This window comes from Dipodomys ordii, unplaced genomic scaffold (assembly GCF_000151885.1).
Source record: "Dipodomys ordii isolate 6190 unplaced genomic scaffold, Dord_2.0 Scaffold19, whole genome shotgun sequence".
NCBI classification, from domain to species: Eukaryota; Metazoa; Chordata; class Mammalia; order Rodentia; family Heteromyidae; genus Dipodomys; species Dipodomys ordii.
This window is the reverse complement of record NW_012267235.1, coordinates 6,526,026-6,540,571: the sequence shown is the minus strand read 5'-3', so window position 1 is coordinate 6,540,571 and position 14,546 is coordinate 6,526,026. Positions and strand designations below refer to the sequence as shown.

Below are 14,546 nucleotides of genomic sequence, written 5' to 3'. Positions count from 1 at the left end.
GGTTTCCTCCGCTTCGGCTCATGGCGGGGCTGGCTGTAGCAGCCGGCCGCATGATGCGGCCTCCCGGGGTCCAGCTTTGGCAGAGCAGATGTGGGCTTTGGGGTCTGGCAGAGAGGCCCGGGAGACTCTGGATGAGCCAGTGCCGCCCGCGGCTGGAAGGGGGGCGGCGAGCCTCCGCGCGGCCCGGTGGTACCGTGGGAAGCAGGCCCTTCGGCACCCGCCTGCCGCCGCCCCCGACCTCCCCGGGGCGGGAGCCGGGGGACCGCAGGGACCCGACACGGCCCTCCAAGCCCGGGGTGAGTGTTTCCCCGGGGCGCCCTGCTCACGCAGGCCGGCTGGCATATCCTTCCCATTTTATCGTCAGACGCGAGAACTCCTGGCCTGCCTACCTGGGTGGTGGTGGGCCAGGTAGGATCCACGAGACAGGAGATGAGGTTTATTTTTTTATAAATCTCATATCAAAAAGATCAGACCCAGAATTTTAACTGGGGGGGGGGGAATCAGTCCAGCTCCCGCCACACCTACTCTTGGGTGTTAAGAACTGAGACATTGGAGGGGTTTTACAAACTTGCCTTCTCTTTTGAAATAGTAAAAAGATAATTAAAAAAAAAAACACCTCTGAGAAACATTCCCGAATGACGGAAAGACAGAAGGAATGAAAGGCATATCTGACAAAAGGAGGTCCTGAAGGTTAAGGTATCTTAGGTTTGAGCCTGACTGGGCTCGCCTCCCCCTAAAAAAAAAAAAACCTTTGTCCTAAGCACTAGGGGTTGCTAGATATGACCTTGTGTATTTTCTCTGCTCAAAAAATTAAAACAACTACAGTCAGGGATAGCAATTTCGAGTCTTGAATTCCCATATCCTGCATCAAGCGAGGAAATGTTTCTATTTCTTCTGACTCCGATCCTCTTCTATTAAAATCCTTGCCACACCTTTCACCTTCTGAGACTCTCCTTTCTACGAGACACCCCGAAATGCTTTTCATGAATGAGTAGCTCTCAAAGGGCTTGTAATTTTTTGCTTGGAAACTGGGACTTGAAGGAACTTCTCATCCGTCCCTGGAATTAGGTCCGTGTTTCCGGGTTTGCTTTCTCTCCCAATCCTCAAGGAAGCTTTAGAACCTACTGCTTCTCCACATGGATTAGATACGTAGGTTTGGATGTTAACTTGTGCCAGGTTTTCTGTTCTTGTTTTCTTAAGGGTCCCTGCCTTAACTTTACTGTGATTAAAGAGTCATTACTTAGAATTTCTGTCATTTGAATCTCCCATGTATACCTTGAAATTGAAACAAAAAGTAGATAGTAGTTGCAGGTTGTTTGCCTTTTTCTTGTCTGTTGTCTGGTTCTAGTACTCACACAAAAGAATTTAGAGCCATTACTGTAGTGATAGGTAATTGAGTTCTCTGAGCTAGGATAAGGTTAATGAGCTAGGTCTTACCTGCCTTAGGACTTGAAAATGCAGTGAAGTAAAACTCATGCAATTCGTAAGAAGCCTCATAAGGCTGCCATCCCATCTACTTGGGAGACTTTTCAGTCTCCCAAGCTACCTAGAGCAAAAAATTATGGAGACCCTAATCTTAGCAAACCGTCCATATAAGCATCTGTTATCCCAGCTAAGTGAAGATGCCATAGGTGTGAGGATAGCTTAGATGAGACCAAGGAAAAAACCACCAGGCTACATGAAAAATAGAATTGAAAAAGATCTGGGGGCAGGGTTTAAGTGTTTGACAGGGTTCAAGTGTTTGAGACTCCATCTTGCAAGTTAGAAGTCCTATCTTCAACTCCCCACCCCCCAGTAAAACAATCATGGGAGGGGAGAGCCCACTTCTAGACATACTTCCTATTACATTGGCTCTTCTGGGCATTGACCACATTTTATGGCTTATTTATATACCTGATATCAACACATGCTGGTAATTAATTTTTTTTTTTTTTTGGTCTGTAGTGGGGCTTGAAATCTGCCTAGGCACTGTCCCTGAGCTCTTCAGCTCAAGGCAATCACTCTACCACTTGAGGCACAGCTCTACTTCTGGTTTTCTGGTGTTTCATTGGAGATAAAAGTCTCACAGACTTTCCTGCCCAGACTGTTTTGAACCGTGATTCTCAGATCTCAGCCTCCTGAGTAGCTAGGATTACATGTGTGAACCACTGGCGCCCAGCAATTATTTTTTAAATCGTCATTGTAGTTAGGTTCGCACATAGTGACAGTCATAATACTTGCCTTTCTTTTGGTTGATTTTCTGAAGGAACAGAAACTAATGTGGGGAAATTTCCTCTGGAAATGAGTGTCTTTGTAACTGTCTGTAGAGTTCAGATAGAACCATATCCGCTGTCAGCATTTTCTTATTTAGCAATAAACAGAAGCATTTTTCATATTTAACAAGATCATGGCCTGTGTACCTGTATATTAAAAATTCCTGCAATATTTAGCATGGTTAAATGTTTATTTCTAATATTTTATTTTGAAATCTCTGCCCCAGTAGCCTGTTTCTTGGAAGTCTTTAGCATTCACTTTTGCTGTTGGAGGAGCATTATTGGCTGGAATGAAGTACTTCAAAAAAGAAAAGACAGAGAGTAAGTGCATATGTGGTTACATCTGGTACATATCTTGCTAGATCTGAATAAAATATTTCCTGACTATAGACTGACATCTTTTTTTCTTTGTGTAAGATTTTTTAAAAATTTGCAGAGATGACATAGAAGATTGTCACTATCTTTTACCCAGTTTCCCTTACATTAACATTTTATATAATCATTTCATATATATCAAATTTTAACCACATGGGAGACTGAAATTAATGTTATTTGAAGAAAAATGGGTGAAACAGAGTTATCATGTGAAGCAAAGTAAGCCAAGACTGGGAAAGATAAATAGCTCGTGATTTCCCTAATAAGTAGAATTGAGGGGAATTGTTAAGATGTGGAAAAGGACAAGGGGGAAGGAGAGAAGATAAGACTGGGTAATGGAAAGGGTGAATATACAAATATGAAAATCTCACAGTGAAACCTATTACTTTTCACAGTCAATATATGCTAATAAAATGGATAAAAGGGTATCTGTATAGCTGTAGATACATAATTAGAAACTGAGTAGGGAGAAGCACAAAACTATCTACTAAAAACTAAAGAGTTTTTTTTTTCAATTTCACATGTTCCATTGACACTTTACTTTTCCTAGATCTAGATATATACTTAAATTTTGTTAAGCTGTAAGTCTTTAAAGACATGAACAGATTTGAATGTGGCAGTATGAGGTCCAGAGAATGCAAAGATGAATAAAATTTAGCCCAGTCCTACAGGTGCAGGTGACAGGGAACAGACAAATACAGAGTTTTTCTACATAAGTTTCTGCCAGTCCAGAGGGAAAATCTCAGGTTAGTACCAAGGGACAGCCTCTCCCCTTGGGATTTGTGAAGACTGCCTGAATCATCAGATGTGGATCTTAGTGTAAGTAGATCCTATAAACCTGAATGACAGAGGGCCAGCATACTGATCTGATGTAGCATCCTGAAACATTGTAGTGACTATTCAAAAGTTTTTAAGATTTGGTTTAGAAGTTTCCAGTAAATCTTAAACATACTATTTTAAATCTGATACTGTTCTTAGATAAAGGAAAATATATGCATCTGGGTGTGAGAATTCATAGGACAATATGAGTTGTATATAAATATAGTATAGGTAGATGACTCTTGAATAACATTTGTATAACAATTATAATTTTATTGGTATAATGTTACACTTACTGAATTCTTTTAGTTGCACAAGAAAGTAGATTTTCAGAAGTTGAAATGTTAGGAAATGCACTAGCTTCTGACAATTCTAAAATAAGCAACTTCTTTGAATTTTACCTATATTAATATTTGTTTTAGATAGAAAATTTACAGGGCTGGGAAGGTGGCTCAGTGGTAGAGCGCTTGCTTACCTTACGTGCATGAGACCCTGGGTTCGATTCCTCAGCACCACATAAGCAGAAAAAAAAAAAGCCTGAAGTGGTGCTGTGGCTCAAGTGGTAGTGCGCTAGCCTTGAGCTGAAGAGCTGAGGGACAGCGCCCAGGCCCACGACCGGACCCCTTACCCCCCCAAAAAAAACAAAAATTTACAACGAAACAATCTTAAAAGTGTTCTAAATATTTGCTGACATGATCCTTCATCATCTCCAAATGCTTTATATTGTATATTTCCTACAAGCACAGATATATCTATCAGAATCAGACTACTCACTTGATTCTTCTTATAGCAAATGAGGCCAGTTCATAGCCACACATTCCTAGTTGACTCTGGTCTCCTTAATTCAATTTGTACCTAGCTCTTAAGCTTTACAGGAATTTCATGATCTTGCCATGGCTTTCATGACCTTAACAACTTTGAAGATTACAGGCTAGTTATTTCATAAAGTGTCCCCTAGTTAGGGTTTGTCTGATGTTTACTGGTGCAACATTTTGGCAGGAATATCACAGAAAGAATGCTGCAGCCCATTATTGCATAGAGTCAGGTGCCTCTTGGGTTCATCTTGTCCCATTACTGATAATGTGGTCATTTGATTATGATGTGTATTAGGCTTCTTGAAAAGTTATGATTACAAATATGTATTTGGTTTTGTATATTTGTATGTCCTATTTCCCATCAGTCTCTGAACTTATTTCAGTATGGACTCATAGCTTTTTTTATATATTCCATGAGTTATGATCCATTATTTTCTTTATGTTGATACTCAGAGTACCCAGCTTAGCTAGTGAGAGACTCTTCAGGCAGGCTTCTTTGTCCTTTTGACATGTCTCCAATATTATTTGAGGTTTTCCTTCCTTCTGCATAAAAAGATAGACATCTCCAATCCCAGTCACTTGAGAGGTGGAGATCTGGCAAATCCTGGCCAGCCCAGGCAAAGATGAGACCTTACCTAAAAAATAACTAAAATAGATAGCTGAGGGTGTGTCTGAAGTGGTAGAGTACTTACCTAGAAAATGCAAGGCCCTGTGTTCAGACCCCATATTACTGAAAAACAAGCTCATCTTACACTTTCTCCAAAGATCTCTGTTTCCTTTATTTCACCAATACCCTGTACATAGCTAAGGCCAATCACTACTGCCACTTCCCCTGCCTCCTCAATATGTCAGGCTCAGGGTCTCCTGCCTACTTAAGCATCCTACCCCACAGCAGCCTTACATTGTAATGGTTTACGACTGAACTGCTTTTAAAGAGGAAAGTATCTTTACCATTTCATAGTACTTACTCAGTATCGTAGCATTTTGTTTTATTTATGCTTGGTTTGGAAAAGATTCTTGTTAGCTTCCTGAAAACTAGGAGTATTTCTATATTTTATTTCCCCTTCCTCCAGTTTTAGTATAGTGCTACCATATGCCAATATTTGATTAGCTCTGGCCAGAATGACTGTGTTTGTATATGTGTCTCTTTTAAGAGCTGGAGAAGGAACGGCAGCGAAGCATTGGAAAGCCTTTACTTGGGGGACCATTTTCCCTCACAACTCATGCTGGAGAGCCCAAAACTGACAAGGATTACCTGGGTCAGTGGGTACTGATTTATTTTGGTTTCACTCATTGCCCTGATATCTGTCCAGAAGAACTAGAAAAAATGATTCAAGTTGTGGATGAAATAGGTAAGAAAAGCATCACTACCTCTACACTGTTGATGCTTACTTTATGTCATGTGGTTTTTTACATTCTGGTATTAGGTTGCAGGGGACTGTTGTACGTTGTTAGTCTGAAAGAACATGAATCTCAGCGTTTAGCTTGTTGCTTTGCTTTCTCTGGCCTTACTCCCTACCCTCTGGTGGAGAAGCTTGCTCTGATGCTTAGTCACTTCAAAGAGTCAGTATGGCCTGGGCCTTCCTGTATTGCAGACTACCTATTGCCTTTTCCCCAGTGCCTAATGGTTACATTTAGATATTGGGAATGATCCGTAGTCTTTAATTAATGCCATTTAGAATAATTGTTTTCAGAATTGTTTGAGGGTATTCTCTCCTTATGAAGAGTATTATCTTGCCCTTGAAATAGGATAAAGAAGAAAGTACAAACATAGCATATACTATAGATACCAGTACTTATATGCCAGCCTGGTATTAGATTGGATTGGATTGGTTCTAGCATAGACAGCATGTGGCGCTGCTTCTCTATCCCCTTCTCATTCTCTCAGCTCAGATCTCACGGGCCCTGTGTCACCCTGATGCTTTGCACTTGTTGCACTCCCCTGTCATTGCTGGTTTGCTTTGTCTTTTCCCTTCCAGTATTACCATGTACTGATGGGGACTTTCTTTCAGATAGTATTCCAACTCTGCCAAATTTAACTCCGCTTTTCATCACCATTGACCCAGAAAGGGATACAAAAGAAGCTATCGCAGATTATGTTAAAGGTAGGTTTTATTAATGATACTTTATATCCTATTTAGTTTGTGCAGCTTTTTAGGGGGAAATGTTTTTGTTGTTGTTGTTGTTTTATAACAGGGCCTTACCCTGTATCCCAGTCTGGCTGACCTGGAATTTGCTGAATAGCTTAGGCTGGCCTTGAACTCGTGATCCTTCTGTACCACTCCTTGCAGCTTTAAAGGTATCAATTCATTTCAACCTTGCAGAACCTTGTGAAATCAACAGAACAAATGGACCCAGCTGTATAATTTATGTCTATAATTTGCAAGTTTGTCAGAAATATTGGAAATAATAGTTTTTTCTAAAGCATTACAAACCAGCTATTTATAAGTGACCTCTAATACATAATCTATAATTTGCATGTTATTTAACCAATTGTTTTCTGTCACATTAAATCATAATAGCTCTAAATGAAGAGACCTCTGAGTAGCTATACTTAAATGCAAACCTTTATGTTAATATTCTTCAACAGCAAATAAACACTACTAGTTGCATCTTGAGTGCTTGAAATTTTTAAGTTAGTATGTAAGAAAATATTGCCATTTTGCAATTTGGTAAATAAAACAATATTGGATGTGCACTAACTAAGTCTTTCTTCACCTCTGATTACTTCCTCAAAGACTGAAAAGCAAAGACAAACCCCTGCTTTTTCTTTGCTTCAGTCATTTTCTAGTTTAGAATGAGTTAAAGAACAAAAATTGGGTTGTGTACATTTGGAAAAAGATGCTACTATTGGATGTTGGGTTGTCATTTTAGTTACCAGATAAATCCAGTTGTTTTAAGTGACTTCCACCTATGTAAATTCCAGAATCAGTACATACATGATATATCAATGATTTACCTTTAGTCCTAGTTGCTTACCCTAGCCCTTAGTTTATTAACAATTGCTGATTTGAAAGGATGAATATTATTCAGCTTTTGTCACACAAGTAGAACATGATACCTATACTAAGATTGTGGAGATTGTGTACTAAGAAAAAGATGCAGATACTTTGCTATGCTATATTAATTGTGAATCAGAATTTTCTTCTCATATAAGTTCATTGTATCTTAACTAAGGCTTGCTCGGGACCTAGGTGCTGTTCCTTAGTGTTTTTCACTCAAGCCTGGTGCTCTACCACTTCTGGCTTTTTTTGCTAGTTATCAGGAGATAAGAATCTCACAGACTCCTTACCCCAGATGGCTTCAAACTGTGATCTTTAGATCTCAGGCTTTCGAGTAGCTAGGATTACAGGTGTGAGCCACCAGTGGATGGCCTACTATATGTATTTTAAAACTAATTATAAAGGTTAGTTAAGTAACAATAATGAATTCAGTACAGATACTTGGTAGATGCCATAAAAAGATGAAACATACATTATTGAGGGGAATTGTTATTTTTTCTATATGAATTTTTTTTTGAATCAAGTGTTTGGGGATTCAGAAAAGAAGTAAAAGTATGGCTGCTTTATTACTTTTTAAGTAGAGGTGTTATTTTACTTGCTTATTTCTCATTTTTTGATTTTTTTATATTTTTATTGCCATTATAAAAGTGATGTTCAAGGGATTATAATTGCATAAGTCAGGGAAAGATTAAATTTGTTTTTGGACAGTGTCACCTCTTCCCTTACTCTCCCAAGTTTTTCCCTCTCATCTGTATCTATAAGTTGTATAGTTCATTTTCAACGTAGTGTCTAGTAAGTACTGTTTTCTTTTTTGAATTTAGAGTTTTCTCCCAAGCTTGTTGGCTTGACTGGCACCAAAAAGGAGATTGATCAAGTGGCCAAAGCATACAGAGTGTATTATAGCCCTGGACCCAAGGATGAAGATGAGGACTACATAGTAAGTACACACTCCATTTGTAATTTGTGGCTGGCTCCTAGATCTGAAATACTCACACAGCATCCAAGATGAAAGGAAACCTGAGATTACTGCAAATTCTTGAAGAGCACATTATGTTCCCCCATGGGCTATGCCTAAATTAAAAGTAATCTTGATCCTTCTGCCCTAATTAAGCCCACACAGTAATCATGCCTCCCAGGTCTGGTGCCTCGTAGCATTGAGAAACTTGAATTATGAGAAAAAAAGCTTAAGAGAAAAATCTTCCTTCAGGAACAATTCTTAAGGAAATCCTTTAGGAAAGTGGACAGACCCTTGTGCAGCTTCTTTGCTGCACCAGCCAAGAGAGGAAACCATCGAAAAAGGCTTTCTCAAGCTTCTTTACCTGTTCACACATGATAGAGTTCTACCGCTTGATCCACAGCTCTACTCTGGCTTTTTGCTGGCTAATTGGAGATGGAGTCTTTCAGACTTTTCTCCCCAGACTGGGCTTGGACTGCGGTCCACCAGGTCTCAGATAATCTGAATAGCTAGGGTTATAGGCATTGGCACTTAGTTCTTCTGTATTTCTAGGCAGAGTTAATGTAACTAGTTTTTTTTTTGGGGGGGGCGGGTTGTTATTTTTCTGGTCGTGGGGCCTGAACTCTGCCCCTGGGTGCTGTCCTTCAGCTCTTCAGCTCAAGGCTAGCACTCTACCACTTGAGCCACAGCGTCACTTCTGGCTTTTTCTGTTTATGTGGTGCTGAAGAATCAAACCCAGGGCCTCATGCATGCAAGGCGTGCACTCTACCACTGAGCCACCTTCCCAGCCCCTGTAACTAGTTTTGTTCTTAACTGACCAACTGAAGTCAGGATGGTCTGACTTCAAGCCTTAAATGAATTTTCCTAAATGGTGTACACAAATTAATACCCCTTAGTCTGTTGTTTTTATAGCTCCTAACTCTGTCAGTAAGGTATTTTTCAGTAAGAAATTTTACACATAAAACTGAGCAAATTAAAGACATTCTATGTGTTAGGAGAGTTTTACTGAAACTAAAGCACTGCTCACCAGTGAATGAGATTTGGATCCAGTTGCTGTCATATGTCTGATTGTTCTGTCAACTGTCCCTTGACAATTCTGTAGTCACTGCTGGGTAGTCTCAATGTAGTAAGAACTCGCACTTTTCATGTTGTCTGTCTGTTGTCAGCATGGACAGTTAGGTGCCAGCAAGGTTATAGACAAACCAAACAGTTTTAGTACCTGACATTTCACATATAACTTAGGCAATTCAGGCCACAATTTTTAATTTTTTAATCTTAAAATTCTACATGCAAAAGGTAAATCTTATGGATACTTCTTTGACCCTCTTGAGTACATCTTAAACCCTACCTGTGTTGATATATAATAATCAATGAGTTCATTGCTGCACATTTGCTAAGAGAACCAATAGGGGGAGACACTCTTGGTGTCTTAGGTTGTCATTAATTGTGGGAGACCACAAATTTTCATGTGCAGAATGGTATGGAAAACATCTAAGATTTAAGGGCCTTCAAGGAATGGTGTGCTCCCTTAAAGATGAATGTCGAGTCATAATGGAATGACATTTTCATAGTATCAGACAACAGCAACAAAACATAAACTAGCTTTTGTATGGAATCTTTAGTGTGATAACATGAGCTGGGCATGCCATATATTTGAGATTCCTTAAAAAAAAAAAAACCTGTGCACTATTGTACATAACAGATCCAATATAAGTATTAAGATGCTTTTCAAAAGAGAACACAAATACATGGCTTTCAAAGCTAGGAGAAGATGCTCAGTTTCATAATAAATGTGACTGAATGAGATGCTAATTTTTATCAATTAGTTAGCTGAAAAATCTATTGTAAAATATATTGTCAAAATTGGATCAGCAGGAAATGCACTATGGAAGAGGTCAGAAACTACCCGCACTTCCCATGCGTTGTTAACAGAGGGCAGCCTGTCAGCTGCTTTGGTCTAAAGATTCCTCTTTTGGAAATCCCTCCTACAGATGGACCCTAAAGCATTATTAGCAAAGAGAAGGGACTGAAAGCCAAGCAGCCATTTTGTAAAAGCTACCAGTGTCTATGCTGATACACACCAATGATCAATATATTTTTTAACTTAGAAGAGTAGTAAATACAGAGTATCTCTGAGGAGTTCACAAGAAACTGACAGCCCAGATACCCTTAAGTGTAGTATGCATGTTAACCTTTTTAGACAAGAAACATGTATGATAAAACACTTGATTTGCTTTTCTCCAGTGGGAGTAGGGAAAGATGGAAACAGCGTGGTGAGAAAAGTCTTTGAATTAGATCAGTTAGATACATGCTAGGTTTGCTGTGTCATTATGTAACCTCCTTCAGAAAGTTGTGTTTGGATAGGGCTGAGATGACATGTGACAGGACTTTTCAGTAATTGCAAGTTTCATTCCATATGAGAAACTACTAGAACTTTAAAGAATTCTATATGATATGATAAGAATTCTGTACATACATTGGCTATAGCCATAGCCCAAAAATGTGACCACTGAAAAGGTTGATAGAGATAGAACTTTTTATTGGATACTAGAAAAAAAATTATATTTAGACTACTCTGAAAAAGAGTCCAACACTCTACAATTCTGTTTCTTAAGAGAGAAAGAAAATAGAGAAAAAAAGAAAGGGAGAAATGGAGGCAAGAGATGTGAGCAGCAGAATATGGCTTGGAGGAGAACCGGAGAATTAATTCTGATTCCTCTGTCAAATTGTGGAGAAACATCCATCCCTTTTCTGCTCCCTGCAGGAAATTCTCCACAATACATGAAGTCACCAGCTGTCTGAGCTCTCAGCAGCATTCTTTCCTTATGGGACAGACAAATAGTTCTTTCCATCTGCTATCTACACACATACACACGCGCGCGTGTGCATGCATGTGTGTGTGTGTGTATGTATATATATATATGAATGATATAACCTCACAGACATGTAATGTGTGTTGGGCATATTTGGGGGAGTGTCTCCAGTTTGGTATGTGTGATCACATTCCTGCCTTTCTTCCTGTCTTCCCAAATAGCAGTTGAGCCTGCAAGAGATGCCCAAGGGCTTAAAATACTAAATCTTGTCTCTTAAAGCTAGATGTTTTTTTGGAAGTAGCTAACTAGAAAGATTAATGACTAAACTTAAGTTGGAGCTGGGAACACTTTAAGATCTTGGTCAGGGGAATAGATGAATTGATAAATTGAAGAGAGCTCAAAGTATGGCATTCCTGGCCACTGAGGAGTTTCCAGTGTGCTTCCAGTAGGATTGGTTGTCAGTGCAACATATATACATTAATTAAAGGACAAAAACACATCTTCTAGTTTTCGTTTGAACTACTAATGTGGGCATTAAATATTGTATTAAGATTTGTAGATTACATAATTAAAACTATTAATTTCCTGGCTTCTCGTAAAACATCATATGCTCAATTTAGATAGTAATGAATGAGAACCAGTTCTTTCTAAAAACATAGAAGCTTACCTGAGAACTTACTATGGAAATTAATTTTTTTCAACACTTTCAATTTCAGTTGGCATCTCTTTATAATGTAGAAAAGGGCTCAGCTGTGACACTTTCCCTCAAAAATCTAAAGTATTTCCAAACCAGCCTTACTCAAGCATTGAACACATTATGAAAGCCTGTAGCAACCATTAAGGGGGCTGTTCTCTCAGCAGCTCTGTGGGTGAGTATATTTAAGGATTGAACCAAACAAACCAAGTTGTAACTGACATTTTAAGCAATAGTCACCAGTGCAACATAGAGTTTGGATGTCCATAGGTATTCATTTCCTGTAATAGACTTAGAAGCCCATTGCATAAATAATAGATGCTACAATGGCTATGCATGAATGTGAAACTTACCCTGTTTATGTATTCATTGGCTCACTTCAATAACCCTTATGTCACATACTCCTCCCTTCTCTTTGCAGGTGGATCATACAATAATAATGTACTTGATTGGACCAGATGGCGAATTTCTAGATTATTTTGGCCAGAACAAGAAAAATGCAGAAATAGCAGGTGCAATTGCTGCACACATGAGGACCCACATGAAAAAGAGATAGCCACAGCCAGGATTCTCTGGCTAAAGAAGACCAAAGCATTGTCTGCTATTAAAGCATATATATCTATATGCAACCTACTGAAAGACCTTCGTACCAGGAGAACATGTCTGTTAGCTGCGTGTTTCCTTTGGACTCAATTAGCACTTTTGGAACTGTAATCATTACAGTCCAGCCAAATAGCTACCCTGAGCCAGGAAGACCAGGTTAAATGGAGCCAGTAGAGAAAAGACCACAGAATTAACAGAGAGAAGCATGCTGGTGTATGGCCAAGGAGCAAGGCCCTCACAGGCTGCTTCTCCATTGTCTTGGACTAATGTCACACAGGTTGTGTGGCTGATCTTTACAGAAGAATGTAATTTCCATAGTGCTCTTGCTTTGCTTACCTTTAGTGCTTGATAGCAGGTAAAGATTAGCTATCTGCCATTCAAAGTCAGTCTTTGTACTTAAAAGGAAAAGGTTAGTCTTGTTAATGAATATCATTGTCACATTTCATCTCCCCATCAGTAGATACTGATTTAACTAGTGAAGAGGGGGAAATCTGTTGCTTGGAGATAACTGTTCATTTGATTCCTATAAGCGTTTTTTGGGTTTATTTTAAATAGATAAATGATTTGTCAGATTTTTAGTTATAGATCAGACAAATAAGGGTATTGATCATCAGTGTGACAAAGAATGGTTTTTTTGCATATAACATTGCACTGCATATAAAATGAAAGTGTGTTCAGTTTTGCATAGATGAGCATGGCTCTTCCCCTGGGTGAAGAGCAAGCCTGTTGTCAGAGCAGAGGCTGAGATCTGCAGACTGTGTAGGGTAGGTTGGTGCTTGTGAAAATGCAGATTCTCTGACCAGAGCTGGCCTCAACAAGCTTGGAGAAGGGTGCAGAGTCCTAATAGACAGGCCTAGAAACATCATTTCATTGCAGAATAACCACTTGGTATGTCAGCTGTTCAAGAAAATGACCGTTGAGTGGTGTAGTGAATCTTGGCTTTTACATTTTTCTTGCCTAGTGACTTGACTGTCACTAGGGCCAAGTTCTCTGAATGTCTTTTAATAAATCCTAAATTGCCACCTAGGTGGGAAGTAGATCTATTTATTTATTTATTTAAATTTTAATTATTTTTTTTGTCGGTCATGGGGCTTGAACTCTGGGCCTGGGCGCTGTCCCTCAGCTCTTCAGCTCAAGGCTACCACTCTACCACATGAGCTACAGCGCCACTTCCGGTTTTCTGGTAGTTTATTAGAGATAGGAGTCTCACGGTCTCTCCTGCCCGGGCTGGCTTTGAACCGCGATCCTCAGATCTCAGCCTCCTGAGTAGTTAGGCTTACATTCATGAGCCACTGGCGCCAGCATAGATTTATTTTTACATGTACATGATGCAGGCTTGTGTTTTGGCTTTTACATTCTCATAAACTCAGCATTAGCTCCTAAGCTTTACATTTAATTTTTTTTTTAATTTTGGTTTTCCTGGTACTATAGGACCTCATGCTTGTTCAGCTGGTACTCTTGAGCCACACCTCTAGCACTGCTTTTACAAGGTTTTTTTGTTTTTAAAGATGGAGTCTCTTAGACATTTCTGCCCAAGCTGAATTGAACTGTCACCCTCTGGATCTCAGCCTCCAAAGTAACTAAGATTACAGACATGAGCTATTGGCAACCATCTGTAAGAAATATACTTACATGAGTGAAAGAAAGGTAACTATAGCCATTAAAAACTGAATCATGTCCTTCACACTCCATATGTCCAAGTCCCAGTTACTTCAAAATATGACTATTTGAAGAGAATATTTTTAAAGAGGTTAAATGAAAATATCATTAGGGTAGACTATCTCTAAGCCTGTTTGACTGCTGTCCTTAAAAGACAGAAGATATCACCATGAGTCTCAGGGGTTCAGGAGGAGCCAGCCCTGCTGCCGCCTTGGCTTTGGACTTCGAATGCTTTGCCTGGTATTTTACTCAAAGAGCCCTAGAAAACCCCCATAACAACTCATTCCTTGATGAATAACTGCTAGATGTTGTCCACAAATAGTTGGTTTGAAATGATTTAAAGTGAAGAACTTGCTATAAAAGACTAGTCTCCTGTAACAAGAATAATACTGAGGATCTGAAGTGCCAAACATTTTAAAAGGTGGTCTGTTTTAAGCCACCAGACATTTGTGTGGATCACTGCACACAAGCTTGCTCTCAGATTAGCTGTAGTCCTCATTCTCAGCTGTTGCAAGTCCGCTTGTGTAATGATCCAGAAAAGGAGCAGCAGCTTTGGGAG

General features: G+C 39.4%; 1 protein-coding gene across 1 annotated transcript; it reads left to right on the top strand.

The window, feature by feature from the left end:
• Nucleotides 1-7: 7 nt before the first annotated feature.
• On the top strand, nucleotides 8-13,354 carry LOC105983542 (protein SCO1 homolog, mitochondrial). The gene is made up of 6 exons (XM_013013486.1): nucleotides 8-296; nucleotides 2,483-2,573; nucleotides 5,416-5,613; nucleotides 6,274-6,366; nucleotides 8,085-8,200; nucleotides 12,147-13,354. The coding sequence occupies exons 1-6, from the start codon at nucleotides 21-23 to the stop codon at nucleotides 12,279-12,281; spliced, it is 909 nt and encodes a 302-aa protein (XP_012868940.1). The 5' UTR covers nucleotides 8-20; the 3' UTR covers nucleotides 12,282-13,354.
• Nucleotides 13,355-14,546: the final 1,192 nt, after the last annotated feature.

Coding starts and splice junctions, on each gene's coding strand:
- LOC105983542 (XM_013013486.1), top strand. CDS start 21: ATGGCGGGGCTGGCTGTAGCAGCCGGCCGCATGATGCGGCCTCCCGGG. Junction 297..2,482: donor CACGGCCCTCCAAGCCCGGG/GTGAGTGTTTCC, acceptor CTGCCCCAGTAG/CCTGTTTCTTGGAAGTCTTT. Junction 5,614..6,273: donor TCAAGTTGTGGATGAAATAG/GTAAGAAAAGCA, acceptor ACTTTCTTTCAG/ATAGTATTCCAACTCTGCCA.